General features: G+C 44.8%; 1 protein-coding gene across 1 annotated transcript in view; it reads left to right on the forward strand.

Moving 5' to 3' along the window:
• tdrd15 (tudor domain containing 15) overlaps positions 1 to 11,307 on the forward strand; it is a 34,955-nt gene that overhangs the window by 4,028 nt on the left and 19,620 nt on the right. Inside the window, exons 2-3 of the mRNA XM_024294658.2 lie at positions 6,131 to 6,182; positions 6,960 to 11,302. Coding sequence (XP_024150426.1) covers positions 6,151 to 6,182; positions 6,960 to 11,302 — 4,375 coding nt within the window. The 5' untranslated portion in view covers positions 6,131 to 6,150. The remainder of the gene's footprint in view (positions 1 to 6,130; positions 6,183 to 6,959; positions 11,303 to 11,307) is intronic.

Genomic DNA, 11,307 nt, shown 5'->3' on the forward strand with positions numbered 1-11,307 from the left:
CTGATATAGAGGCTTGAAACATTTGCCTGGAGAATCCAAACTGATTTCTCTTTGATCTCTCTGATCTCTCCAGCTCACTGGCCTTGTGATAGTGTCCCCCTGAGATTGAATAGAATAGAATAGAATAGAATAGCAATACTTTATTCATCCCAGGTTGGGAAATTAGGCTGTTGCAGCATCAGGCATATACAGACAAAAAAGCAATATTTACAAAAAATAAGGAAAATAATATACAATAAAAACAAAAGCAAATTGTGCAAATTGTAATGCGCAGAATATAATAATAGGGAGTGTGCAAATTGAGGCAGTAATGAACAACAGTCATGTAAAACGTCCGTTTGTGAGTTATCTGTTACAGAGGGATGAGGAGGTTGGAAGGTTGTGGGTTCAAATCCCGGCCGAGTCATACCAAAGACTGTAAAAATGGGACCCAGTGCCTCCCTGCTTGACACTCTGCTCTAAGGAGTTGGACTGGGGGGTCAAACCACCAAATGGTTCCCGAGCGCGGCTGTGTCTTCAGCTCACCACTCCCCCAGGGGAGGGCTCAAATGCGGAGAACAAATGTCACACACCTAGGTGTGTGACAAATAGTGGGACTTTAACTTTATTATGTTATCTAACTGCTGATAGAGAGTTGAGTCTGGTGTTTTCTAAGCTCCTTAAACGTGTCAGAAGTTGAGAATATTGGGATCTGAAGACAGAGAGCCTGGAATGACAGCGCAGAATTGCTACTTTGGCGCTTATAGGGTTATTATAAATTCATCTTCACATTTTGTCTTATTGTGTTGCACAAATTTAACACATGCTCCATGAGAAAAACATGCATATCACAATAAAATAAAATGACATACAATAAATTAAAACATGCCAGAAAATCAAATAAAAATCAAACCCAAAACATCTGGAAAATTAAACGGGATCTGCTGCGGTTGTAGAATAACTTTTATTAGGAGTTGCACTAAACAGAATCATGTACATTCATTAGGCATTACATTAAACTTAAAAAACAAATCTGGTTGTGGTTACAAGTTTGTTTAATTGTATAATGTTTAATTTTTCAAATTAAACATTACAAAAATTAAAAAGGACAGAACTGCCCTGTGTGACCAAAAACTCCTGTAGATATTTTATATTTTATGCACTGTTTGCACATTTAGAGAGAAACAACATTTTGTTGTAAATAGTTTGATACTGGACAAATTAAAACTTTTAACAAACAAAATCTGTTGTTGATGTACACTTGCACTGTTTTTCTCTCTAAAAATTCTAAAACTCACATTCTGGTTTTGTGTTTTTTTTTTTTGAATTGGGCCAACACTATTATGAAATAGAAAACATTGTAAAATGATGATATATATTGAAAATTCAGTGTCTTCTCGAAAAAGGAGCAAAAGCACACAATTGTAGGACATTTTTAGACTCTTTCATAGTCAAAATAAGTAACAAAAGTCCAGGCAGACATTTAAAGACATGTTAAAGAGTTAAAACCTCTTACCCGTTTCTCATTACTTCTCTATGGGTTTCCAAAACTCTACAGTTGTAATATACTTAAAAGTTTCAAAGACAAATGTAACTTACTTTTTATTCTTACTGATATGTGTTACCTTAATACAGACTAAAATAAATGCGTTAAACCATATTCTTTATTTTCTCCTTTTACTTCATGATGTGAAAAATATTGTATCTGGTCCCCAGACCGAGATCCCATTCAGATCAGTGTTAATTTTGACAGAGAATTTTAATTTAGTTTTAGTCATAGTCTTTTGACTAAAATAGAGTTTAGTTTTAGTCGCAATTTAGTCATGTTGACTCTATTAATTTTAGTCAAATTTTAGTCGACGAAATTACAGTAGATATTTAGTCGACAAAAATATAAATAAAGGTAAAGTGTTTTAATCGCCTGGGATCGCCTCGGGGTCCCCCCAGAAGAGCTGGAGGAAGTGGCCGGGGAGAGGGAAGTCTGGGCATCTTTGCTTAGACTGCTACCCCCGCGACCCGGTCCCGGATGAAGCGGAGGAAGATGGATGGATGGTGTTTTAATCACATTTACACCGTATGATCATATGAATAACACGCAAAGATTTGAGTAATTTGTAAAAAAAAAAAAAAAACATTTTACTTCACTTTGCTTTCCAAACTTGTCATTTCTGCGAATTCAGCTTCAACAACTTAAAACACATTAAAAAAATAAATATAATTATATCATTATAATTCCATCCCATTTCAAATCAGAAAGTGTCTATTCACACGTAATTTTCAAAAGACCTGCAGCCAGTGCTAAACTTTTTTCTTAGTCGCACTGACCCAGAGTAAAGGGTTAAGGTTAGGATTATGGTTACGGTTAGGGTTAAACAAGCAAATGTTTCCTGAGTGCTGCTGTCTCTGCAGCTCACGGCTCCACCAGGGGATGGGTCAAATGTGGAGAACACATTTACCACATTTAGGAGTGTGACAGTTAATGGGACTTTAACTTTAAGTTTAATTTTAAATATGTGCGCCCAACAAAAGAAATCCAGCCTTGGACAAACTTAAAATGCAGCAACGGGATCCTGGCTGCACGTATTACATGTGGACAAAACATGAATTTCCATCACACTCTGTGCTGGTCACTTGTAAATATGTGTAAATAACATCAGTCTTATTATAAATGTCTTAACAAAAAAAACTTGTATTGAGTCAAGTGTAAAAATGCATAAAAAAACATGGGGTGTAAGCTGTCCAGAACACCTGTGAGCATGTTATATGTGCTTGAACAGCATGTCTGTGATGAACTGTAATACCACCGCCGGCCAATAGAGGGCGCTGTTGTCACGTAACGTGATGGAGTTGGAGATTAAACCGGTGACTGCTTGTGGATCTGAAGAAGCAGCGGGGCTGCTAGCGCTCGGAAATACACAAAAACATCGGTTTATAACTTTACAAACGTCATGCTAAAACAAAACCGCATTACTGACATTAGGGGGAGAATTTGGATTCAGCCCAATACGCTGGAAATAATCGTGTTTGTATGTTTACCTTTGCGTGGATTTCAGGCTGGCTTGTCTGCAAACGTCGCTTCAGGTTTTCTTGTGTTTTTGCCTGTGAATGTCGCTCCACACAACGTCTTGTTGAGGGTCGTCTTTAATATAACGTTTCTCCATATATGCACTTTTCTGTTTCTACCTGGAGTAGATATTTTTCACCTATATCACAGACACAATTCATCGAATTAACGTCTTCCCGGGCGGGCTGCAGGGCTCTGTGTTCTGATTGGATCGCTCTGCATTGGCTCCCGCCCTCCTCCACCAGCAGTCACTATGATTGGATGTCGTCTTCGATCAGCATTTTTGTTTCGTTTTTATTCGTTGACGAAAAAAGTCTGTCAATTTAGTTAAAGTTTTCGTGTTTGGGCGGGAGTTTTTGTTTCGTTTTTGTTGGGTAAATAGTGTCGTTGACGAAGACGATGACGAAAATTTTTCGGCAACGAAATTAACACTGATTCAGATTTTGGCCCTCCAAGCAAAAACGTTTGGGCACCCCTGGTTTAGACAAATGACTTGGCTATTCTGCACAGTTTTTCTGTTCTGAAAATAATGTTAACAATAAAGGTATTTAAAAAAGCAAATAAAAGTGTTGAGATCTGCTCGGGCTATTACTCATTATTTGGCATTGACAGCTCCTTCACTAACGGCTGCTCTCCTCAGTGTTTATGTCACCAAGCAGAAAGTGAGATCCATATACCAGCTGGACTTCATCCGGTCCGTGCGACCAAAAAGAAGTGAAAAAATGATGTGTGAATAACCACTTTCTTTTTTCTTTTTATGTGTGAACAACAACAAGCTAGCATGCTACTTGCTAGCACCCACTTTAGCACAAACTTCATGCTTCCCAGCCGGATTTCTCTCTATTAAAATGGGATTGCTCTCCTGATTCCCCTCGATCGGATTATTTCGTTCTCAAGGTTTTTGCGATTGATTGCTAATATTGTGCCTCCTTTTGGGATTTTTTTTTTTTTTTGTTTGCGTAGTTGTTCGGACCTCCTGGTACCCGGTAAGACATTATTGCATTGTTATGGGGCATGTGTGTCATATCCCATGTCACGTGATGGTGGTCCAATGGTCCGGATCAATCTCAATCTTACACGTCATCAAGTTGCAAGACCCTGAGCTGATCTTGAAGCTGAGCACATGTGGTACCTACCCCGTGGCGGCATTATATAGTCAATGACCGCTACGCATGACCTTGATGACAACCTAGACGTGCCTGAGCATAAACCTGCGCTTCCTAGTGGTGAAAGACAAACATTACAACACGTTTTGCCATAAGAACACATCCCAGACCTCCTTTCTGTCCAAAGAGTCTGTAAACGACACCATGAAAGTGAATCTCTATCAGAGTCCAAACATGTCAGTTAACTTAAAAACACTTCAGGTTTTGTATCAGCAACCATAATATTTTCTGTGCAAAACAATTGTATGTAGTACCTTGAAGTCTCACTAAATCTGTATATTTTTCCATTGTATATTGTTCCTAGTGGTCGTTTATTTATGATATTTTTTTTAGCTGAAATAAAAGGTCTGTACAGGGGTTTATACTCAATAAATCCCTGTTGTGACAGTAAAATCTGCCCAACACTAGAAGCTCTCAGCCCACATCTGTTGGCTCAGCTGTTGGACAGGACAAGTTAAAAAATAAATAAATAAATAAAAGGTCTGTGTTGTTTATTTAGACGTAGAAGCAGGAGTTCATTAGAAATTGGTCTCTAAATTGTTAGCTTTTGCAAATTTTAGGTATGTGACTAAAATTTTAAAATTCAGGGAATTGCTGTGATCTTTTTTATCACTTGAAAGGGCTAAAAGAGACATTTCCAATATTATAAAGATCATCAAGATAGGTCAAAGAATAAGAAATTGATGACATTTTAAGTGATCACAAACGGGGTAATTTTATTCCTGAATAAGCAGCAAAACAGTTTAAAAATTGTGACTGAAACAAAGAACAGAGTTCAAAGTGTCATAACTTTCTCATTACTTGTCAAATCAAAGAAAACCAAATATCATTGCAAAGTAAAAAAATACAGAAATCTGCTCCTTTATGTTTGTAGAGATCAGTTGCAGCCAATAATCTTTCTAAATTCGGTCACGTGACCTCATGTTCCAGTGTTCAGTTCTTGGACACAGTTTTGCAAACAAACAGTACCTGCAAATTATTTTTTTTTCCTCATGATATTTGCTGGAAATGAAAAACCTCAACAAAAATCGACCAGTAGTAAAATCAGAAGAAACTGACGAGTGGTTTTGTGAACCGCAATTTTCATCAGGAAACATTTCGTAGCTTGTGCTGCATGGATAGAAAACATTCCAGAAGCAGGTTAAAGACAAAACTGTGGACTATATAGTCACTAGATGTGCTTGCACGTATACTATCCACCGATCTAGTTTTCTTCATTCTGAGAAGGAGAGAGCGCTGCAGCCTCGCGTGGAGGCCGAACAGCTGGTCTGGCTGAAGGTTCTGGTGCCTAAGCTGCACATGCACCTAGTTAATATTAGCCTGCGCTGATTTCCCATCAACCCTTTTGTTTACACTCTCTCCTGCTAACTTATAGCACCTCACAAGCCCAAGCTAACACAAGCATAGCAAAAATTGAAAAAGGACAATAAGTATGGGAGCCGTCCAGTTTTGAGCGAGATAGCAGCTCAGACGAGGAAATTAAACAATAATGGATCGATTATCATATCGGGGACACTTTGGCCCGCCCGTGGCGGTGCAGCGTCACAAACCTGAGCATTCACTGTCACCCAATCAGTGCGCTGCTTAGAGCGCTAATCAGATGCAGGATATCCATGCCAGGAGAAAACAAACAAATAATAAAGTGTCTTCATTCCACATGATGGAGATAAAAGTGTAATAGTGGAAGATATAATCAGAGTTTTCTGAAACTAATAAAGATCAACCTTTTTTTGTTGCTTGCAGTATCGTAATGAAATACATCCGTTACCATATTTCAGGGATTTTTTTCATCATTTTGTCTGGTCACCTTTGTGTAGAATGATAAAACGTTTTTAAATCTTGCATTTAACTTATTTTTAATGCACATAAGGACCAGCGTTTCTGAATATTTGATTAATTCATGAACATTTACTTTCTGCAGATATTTCCAGCTGCATCACAATGATGTCCTCGCCCATTTCCTGTCATGAAATGTGAGTGAACCTACACGATAAAACTGTTCAGAAATGTTTGAACAAAACACTATTCCCCTTATTATATTGCTATTCTATACATATGGACCTTAACTATAACTGTGTGGGCCATGTATGTACACTACTCCCATTATGTTAGGAATATTGTTTTCTTTTCCTGTTTGGTCTGAATTTTAATGAAATATACAAAAGTTTCCTTTGATATTACGAATTTTTCAATACTGTTTGTTTTAATGTGATTTTTTTATTGCAGAGTAATAAGTGACAATAAACAAAAAAGACTTTAGATCAGGGGTCACCAGCCTTTTTGAAAGTGAGGGCTACTTTATTGGTACCGAGTCATATGAAGGGCTACCATTTTGAAATAACAAATTTTGTTTAGTTATAGTTATTAATGAATAATGATCCTCCTCTATGTGAAGACACTGATTTCTCACCATAATTATCAACAATGACAACAAGCTAAGAAGAAAATAACAATATTCAGAACTTTATTAATCTCAGTAATTGTTACATTTTCAAACGCAGCTCACAAGTGAATTGTGATCATTTTAGAAGAGACCTGAGGGCACCTTGTAGGGTCCTTGAGGGCTACCTGCTGCCCACGGGCACCACGTTGGTGACCCTTGCTTTAAAGAATAAAAAGTGAAGTCTGTATTTCTATTTGATCTGGTTTTGGGTTGGACTGAAATGTCAAAATTGGGTGAATTTTTCTGTGAGAACAACACTGGTGTCACAGACGTTCCACTGACATCCTTCTGGTTCTGGTTCCTGCAGGTCACGTGACTCGTGGTCATCTGCTTTCTCGGTTGATCTGAAGTTGACTCACCTGGACTGGGACACTGAGTCGGCTCTGATCCATTTCCAGGGACACGACCTGAACACATGTGAAGCGGACTACAGCGTCCTGAGCGCAGAAATCCAGCGTTTCCCCAAGGCGGATGCTGCCGTGGAGGTTGGAGAGATCTGCCTGGTGGAGGACAGGAGCTCGGCTCGGTGGTTCAGAGGGAGAGTTCAGAACAGAGAGGAGAGCTCGTACCACGTTTTCCTGATGGATGAGGGGAACGTCCTGACCGTGGACGCCTCCTGCATATCTTCCTGCCCGAAGCAGCTGCTCTCTTTGCCTCCAAAGCTGACTTGTGGGTTCCTGGCAGATATCCTGCTGTTTCAGAGTTGCAGTCAGCCTTCAGTGGATTTATTCTTCTCAAAGCTGATCGGCAGAAACCTCACAGGTTTGGTTCACGCCGTCCTCCCTCTCCACGTCGTCTTACTGGAGGCTCCTGACATCAACCGGGAGCTCGTCCAGCACGGGTTAGGGCGGCACGTGGACTCAGATACCTTCCTGTGTTTGGTTGAGCTGCTCACAGGCGTAGCTCTTAAACGTAAATCCGATCCCCTGACTGGAGAGCAGAGAGTTCGACCCCTCCCGCAGAGGTACACAGACTTCCTGTCTGTCTGTGGGCTCAGGTTACCTTGTGGAGGTGAGGCTGATGTCCGGGTCACGGCTGCTTTTGACCCAGGCCTGTTTTACTGTCGGATGGTGAGCGCAGAGGCGGCTCTCTGCGAAATGTCGTCAAAGTTATGCGCCACTTTTGCAGATGAGCAGGCGACCCAGCAAAGCCTGGATGAACTGTGTGCAGTCCAAGGAAGAGATGACAAGTGGTACAGAGGTTTCCTTATGCTCTGCCCCATCAGCGCTCACGTCAACATTTTCTTCATCGACTGCGGATACTTTAAAACCGTCAGAATGGACCGCGTCCACAAGCTGCCTGCGCTTGGTTTTAACTCCGCCCCCTTGGCCTTCCCCTGCAGACTGGCTTCTGTCACTGACTGGAACAAGAAGGCTTTCAGGGCGGGGCTTCTGGGTGGCGTCTTAACCATCAATGTTATTGCTTTCCAAGAGGATCAGTTCCTGTACACCATCACCATAACTGGGATCAAAGAGGATCCCTTCACAGATCCGGAGCCTCCGGATGAGCAGAGAATTGAAAGCCCCCTCCCACCCTTAAAGGACGTCCAGTCGGAAAGGACAGTCATGCAGGAATTGTTGAGGCAAACGCTGGCGGAAGAGAGAATCTCGGACGGCTCAGCCTTCAAGGGCTACGTCCTGCACGCCAAAGATCCAGAGAACTTCTGGGTGGTCTCAGCCCGCCGACATGACGATTGTCAGGACATGACGAGGAAAATGACGGAGCACTTTGAAAAGCTAAAGCTGTATGAAGACACGCTGGTGGACCCCGAGCCGGGGGCCATGTGCTGTGCTCTGTACCAGCCTGACATGCACTTCTACAGAGCTGTGGTTCTGAACACCTTCAGCTACGGAGCCGAGGTTCTCTTCATTGATTTTGGGAACATCGAGAAAGTTCCTCACATTGCAATCAAGACCCTGCCAGAGACTTTCTGCAGCAAACCAGCGTTTGCCATCTGTTGTAGTCTGGAAAACGTACTTCCTCCTGAGGACTTCTGGACTACCAAGTCATGTGACTTTTTCAGAGAAGCTGTGATGAACAGATCCCTGCAGATCCACGTGGTCCAGGTGATGAAGTACAAAGTGGTGGTACACCTCTTCAGGACAGGAAGTCCTGCCAGCATCGCTGAGCTGATGGCTGCCTCTGAGCTCGCCTACTACATTTCCATAGCTCCTAAAAGCAAACCGCAGCCAAGCAGGTTCGTGCCGAGCACCAAGAGGATCTGCATCAACATCCATAAGAAGCCACAGGGTGTTACGAGGAGGCAGCTTAAAAACGGCGCTATCACCCTCAGCAGTTTGACTTTGACGCCCGGCAGCCGGTTTCCTGTGTTTTGTTCTCATATCAGCTCCTCGTCGGAGTTCTGGTGCCAGCCGCGAGACAAAGCTGCTGCTTTGGACCAGCTGATGCTAGAAATCCAGCAGTATTACTCCAGCCACACCGTCCCCTTCCAGCCGGGGGATCGTTGCTGTGTGGTCCGGTCCCCTCTGGATGGCCGCTGGTACAGAGGAGCGGTGATGGAGGAGGAGACGGATGCTTTCAGGGTGATGCTTGTTGACCGGGGTCCCAGCCTGCAGCTCACAGAGGACCGTCTTCAGGGACTCGAGCCCAAATTCGCTGCTCTGGAAAGACAAGCTTTCCGGTGCAGCCTGTTCCACCCGCTGAGCCGCGGCGGTCCAGAGGCCGGCGCCGCTTCCACCAACCTGCTGCGCAGCTTTGAGCTCGACAGCCACAGACACCTGGATTGTCAGCTGGTGTTCGTGGTAAAGGTGGATGGTGAGGAGCTGTGCCATGTGGTGCAGCTCTACTACCCCCTCACCCAGCAGTGTGTGGACAGCAGGCTCCTGGAGCTCGGCCCGTCCAGAGACAGACCGGAACCGCCGCCGTTTTCAGAGTCTTTTCCCTACTCTGCGTTTGGTCTGAGTGCTGGAAGCAAAGAGCAGGTGTATGTCACCCACGTCACCAGCCAGAGCGAGCTCTACTGCCAGCTCAGCAAGAACGGCGAGGTCATGACGGAGCTGGACCGAGCCACCGCAGAGCTGGGCGACAGCGGGCAGCCGTCCGGCTGGTGCGGGGACCAGAGGAGGCTGTGCCTGGCCAAGTATCTGGACGGGAAGTGGTACCGGTGCACGGTGGTGCGCGCCTCCGTGCCTTCGTACATCTTGGTGTTCTTCGTGGACTTTGGAAACAGCTACATTTGTGAGCAGAACAACATCTGTGAGATCCCTGAGACCTGCAGGACTCTGCTGGACACGCCCATGCAGGCGCTCAAGTGTCACCTGGTGTCAGTGTCCAACCACCCTCTGAGTGCCGACGCCAAAGACTGGCTGATGGAGGCCGTGCTGGACACGACCATGACGGCGGCAGTGCAGGGCAGGAGGAGGGATGGCTCGGTCGACGTTGAGCTGTTTGATGAAAACATTAACGTTAACCGGAAGGTTAAGGAGCTCCTCGCCAAGCTGGTGTCCAATCCAGTGGCTTCAAGAGATGGCAAGCAAGAGAACCGCCATTCCAACAGCAAGAACCTGGAGAGGAAGAAGACCGCCTCCAGAACCTCAGTCCAGAAAGATGAAACCAGAGATCTGAAGGAAGCTAAAGAAAAGGCGGTGGCGCAGAAGAAGAAGAAGGTGAAGAGATCTTCAAACGTTAAAAAACAGCCAGGAAACCCGGTTCCATCCCCACAACCGCGCGGCAAGGAGAAACCCCTCCTCCCGTCAACGCCTTCCATCAACAGGAAGGTTAGGCCCGGGTTCAGGACCAGCGCGTTCACGTCCTCCTTCAGCTCACTCAGCTGCTTCTTCCTGCAGCTCTCCGAGGACGAAGCCGCCATCCTGAAAATGTGCAAAGATCTGAACTCTGACGCCGTCAGGACCGCTCTGACGCCCGTCTCCTCTGCGAGGGTCGGTGACATGGTACTGGCCGAGTACCAGGAGGATGGCGCCTTGTACCGCTCCGTGGTGAAGACCCAGGAGGCCGGCGCCGTCGGCGTGGACTTCATAGACTATGGGAACTGTGCTGTGGTTGAGAGGATGTTTGCTCTGCCCGAGGAGCACCGGCGGCAGCACAGACTGAGCGTGCCGTGCTCGCTGCTGGACACCGACAGATACAGAGGCGATACTGCCTTCACCGACGCCGTGATGAGCATGCCGCTCAAGGTCGAGTTCGTTTGTCAAAACGGACTCCAGTGGCAGGTCCGCATCGAGGTTCTGGATCCAGAAGATCAACCTGAGGATGAAAGTGAACGTCAGAAGAAGATATGCCCCCCAAGCTCACCTGGAGAAGAAACTCTCACAGGTTCAAACATCAGAGCTGGAGACACAGAAACCTGGACGGTTCTGCCGGTCCAGAGCGGCGGCAGTCTAAAGAATCAGAATGTTCTGTCAAAGCTGGAGAGGAGCATGGATCCAGAGACAGACCGCCTGGACAGTGTAGTCCAGGTCCAGAACTGGATCCAGGGTTCCAGTCAGAACTCTGAAGAAGAACTTCTGGATCAGACAAACCCTGTCCTGCAGTGGGATGACCCCCTACAGCTGCCAGAACCTCCTCACCTGCCAGATCCTCCTCACCTACCAGATCCTCCTCACCTGCCAGATCCTCCTCACCTGCCAGATCCTCCTCACCTCCGAGAACCGCCTCACCTCCTAGAACCCTCTCAC

This window comes from Oryzias melastigma, linkage group LG23 (assembly GCF_002922805.2).
Source record: "Oryzias melastigma strain HK-1 linkage group LG23, ASM292280v2, whole genome shotgun sequence".
NCBI lineage: Eukaryota > Metazoa > Chordata > Actinopteri > Beloniformes > Adrianichthyidae > Oryzias > Oryzias melastigma.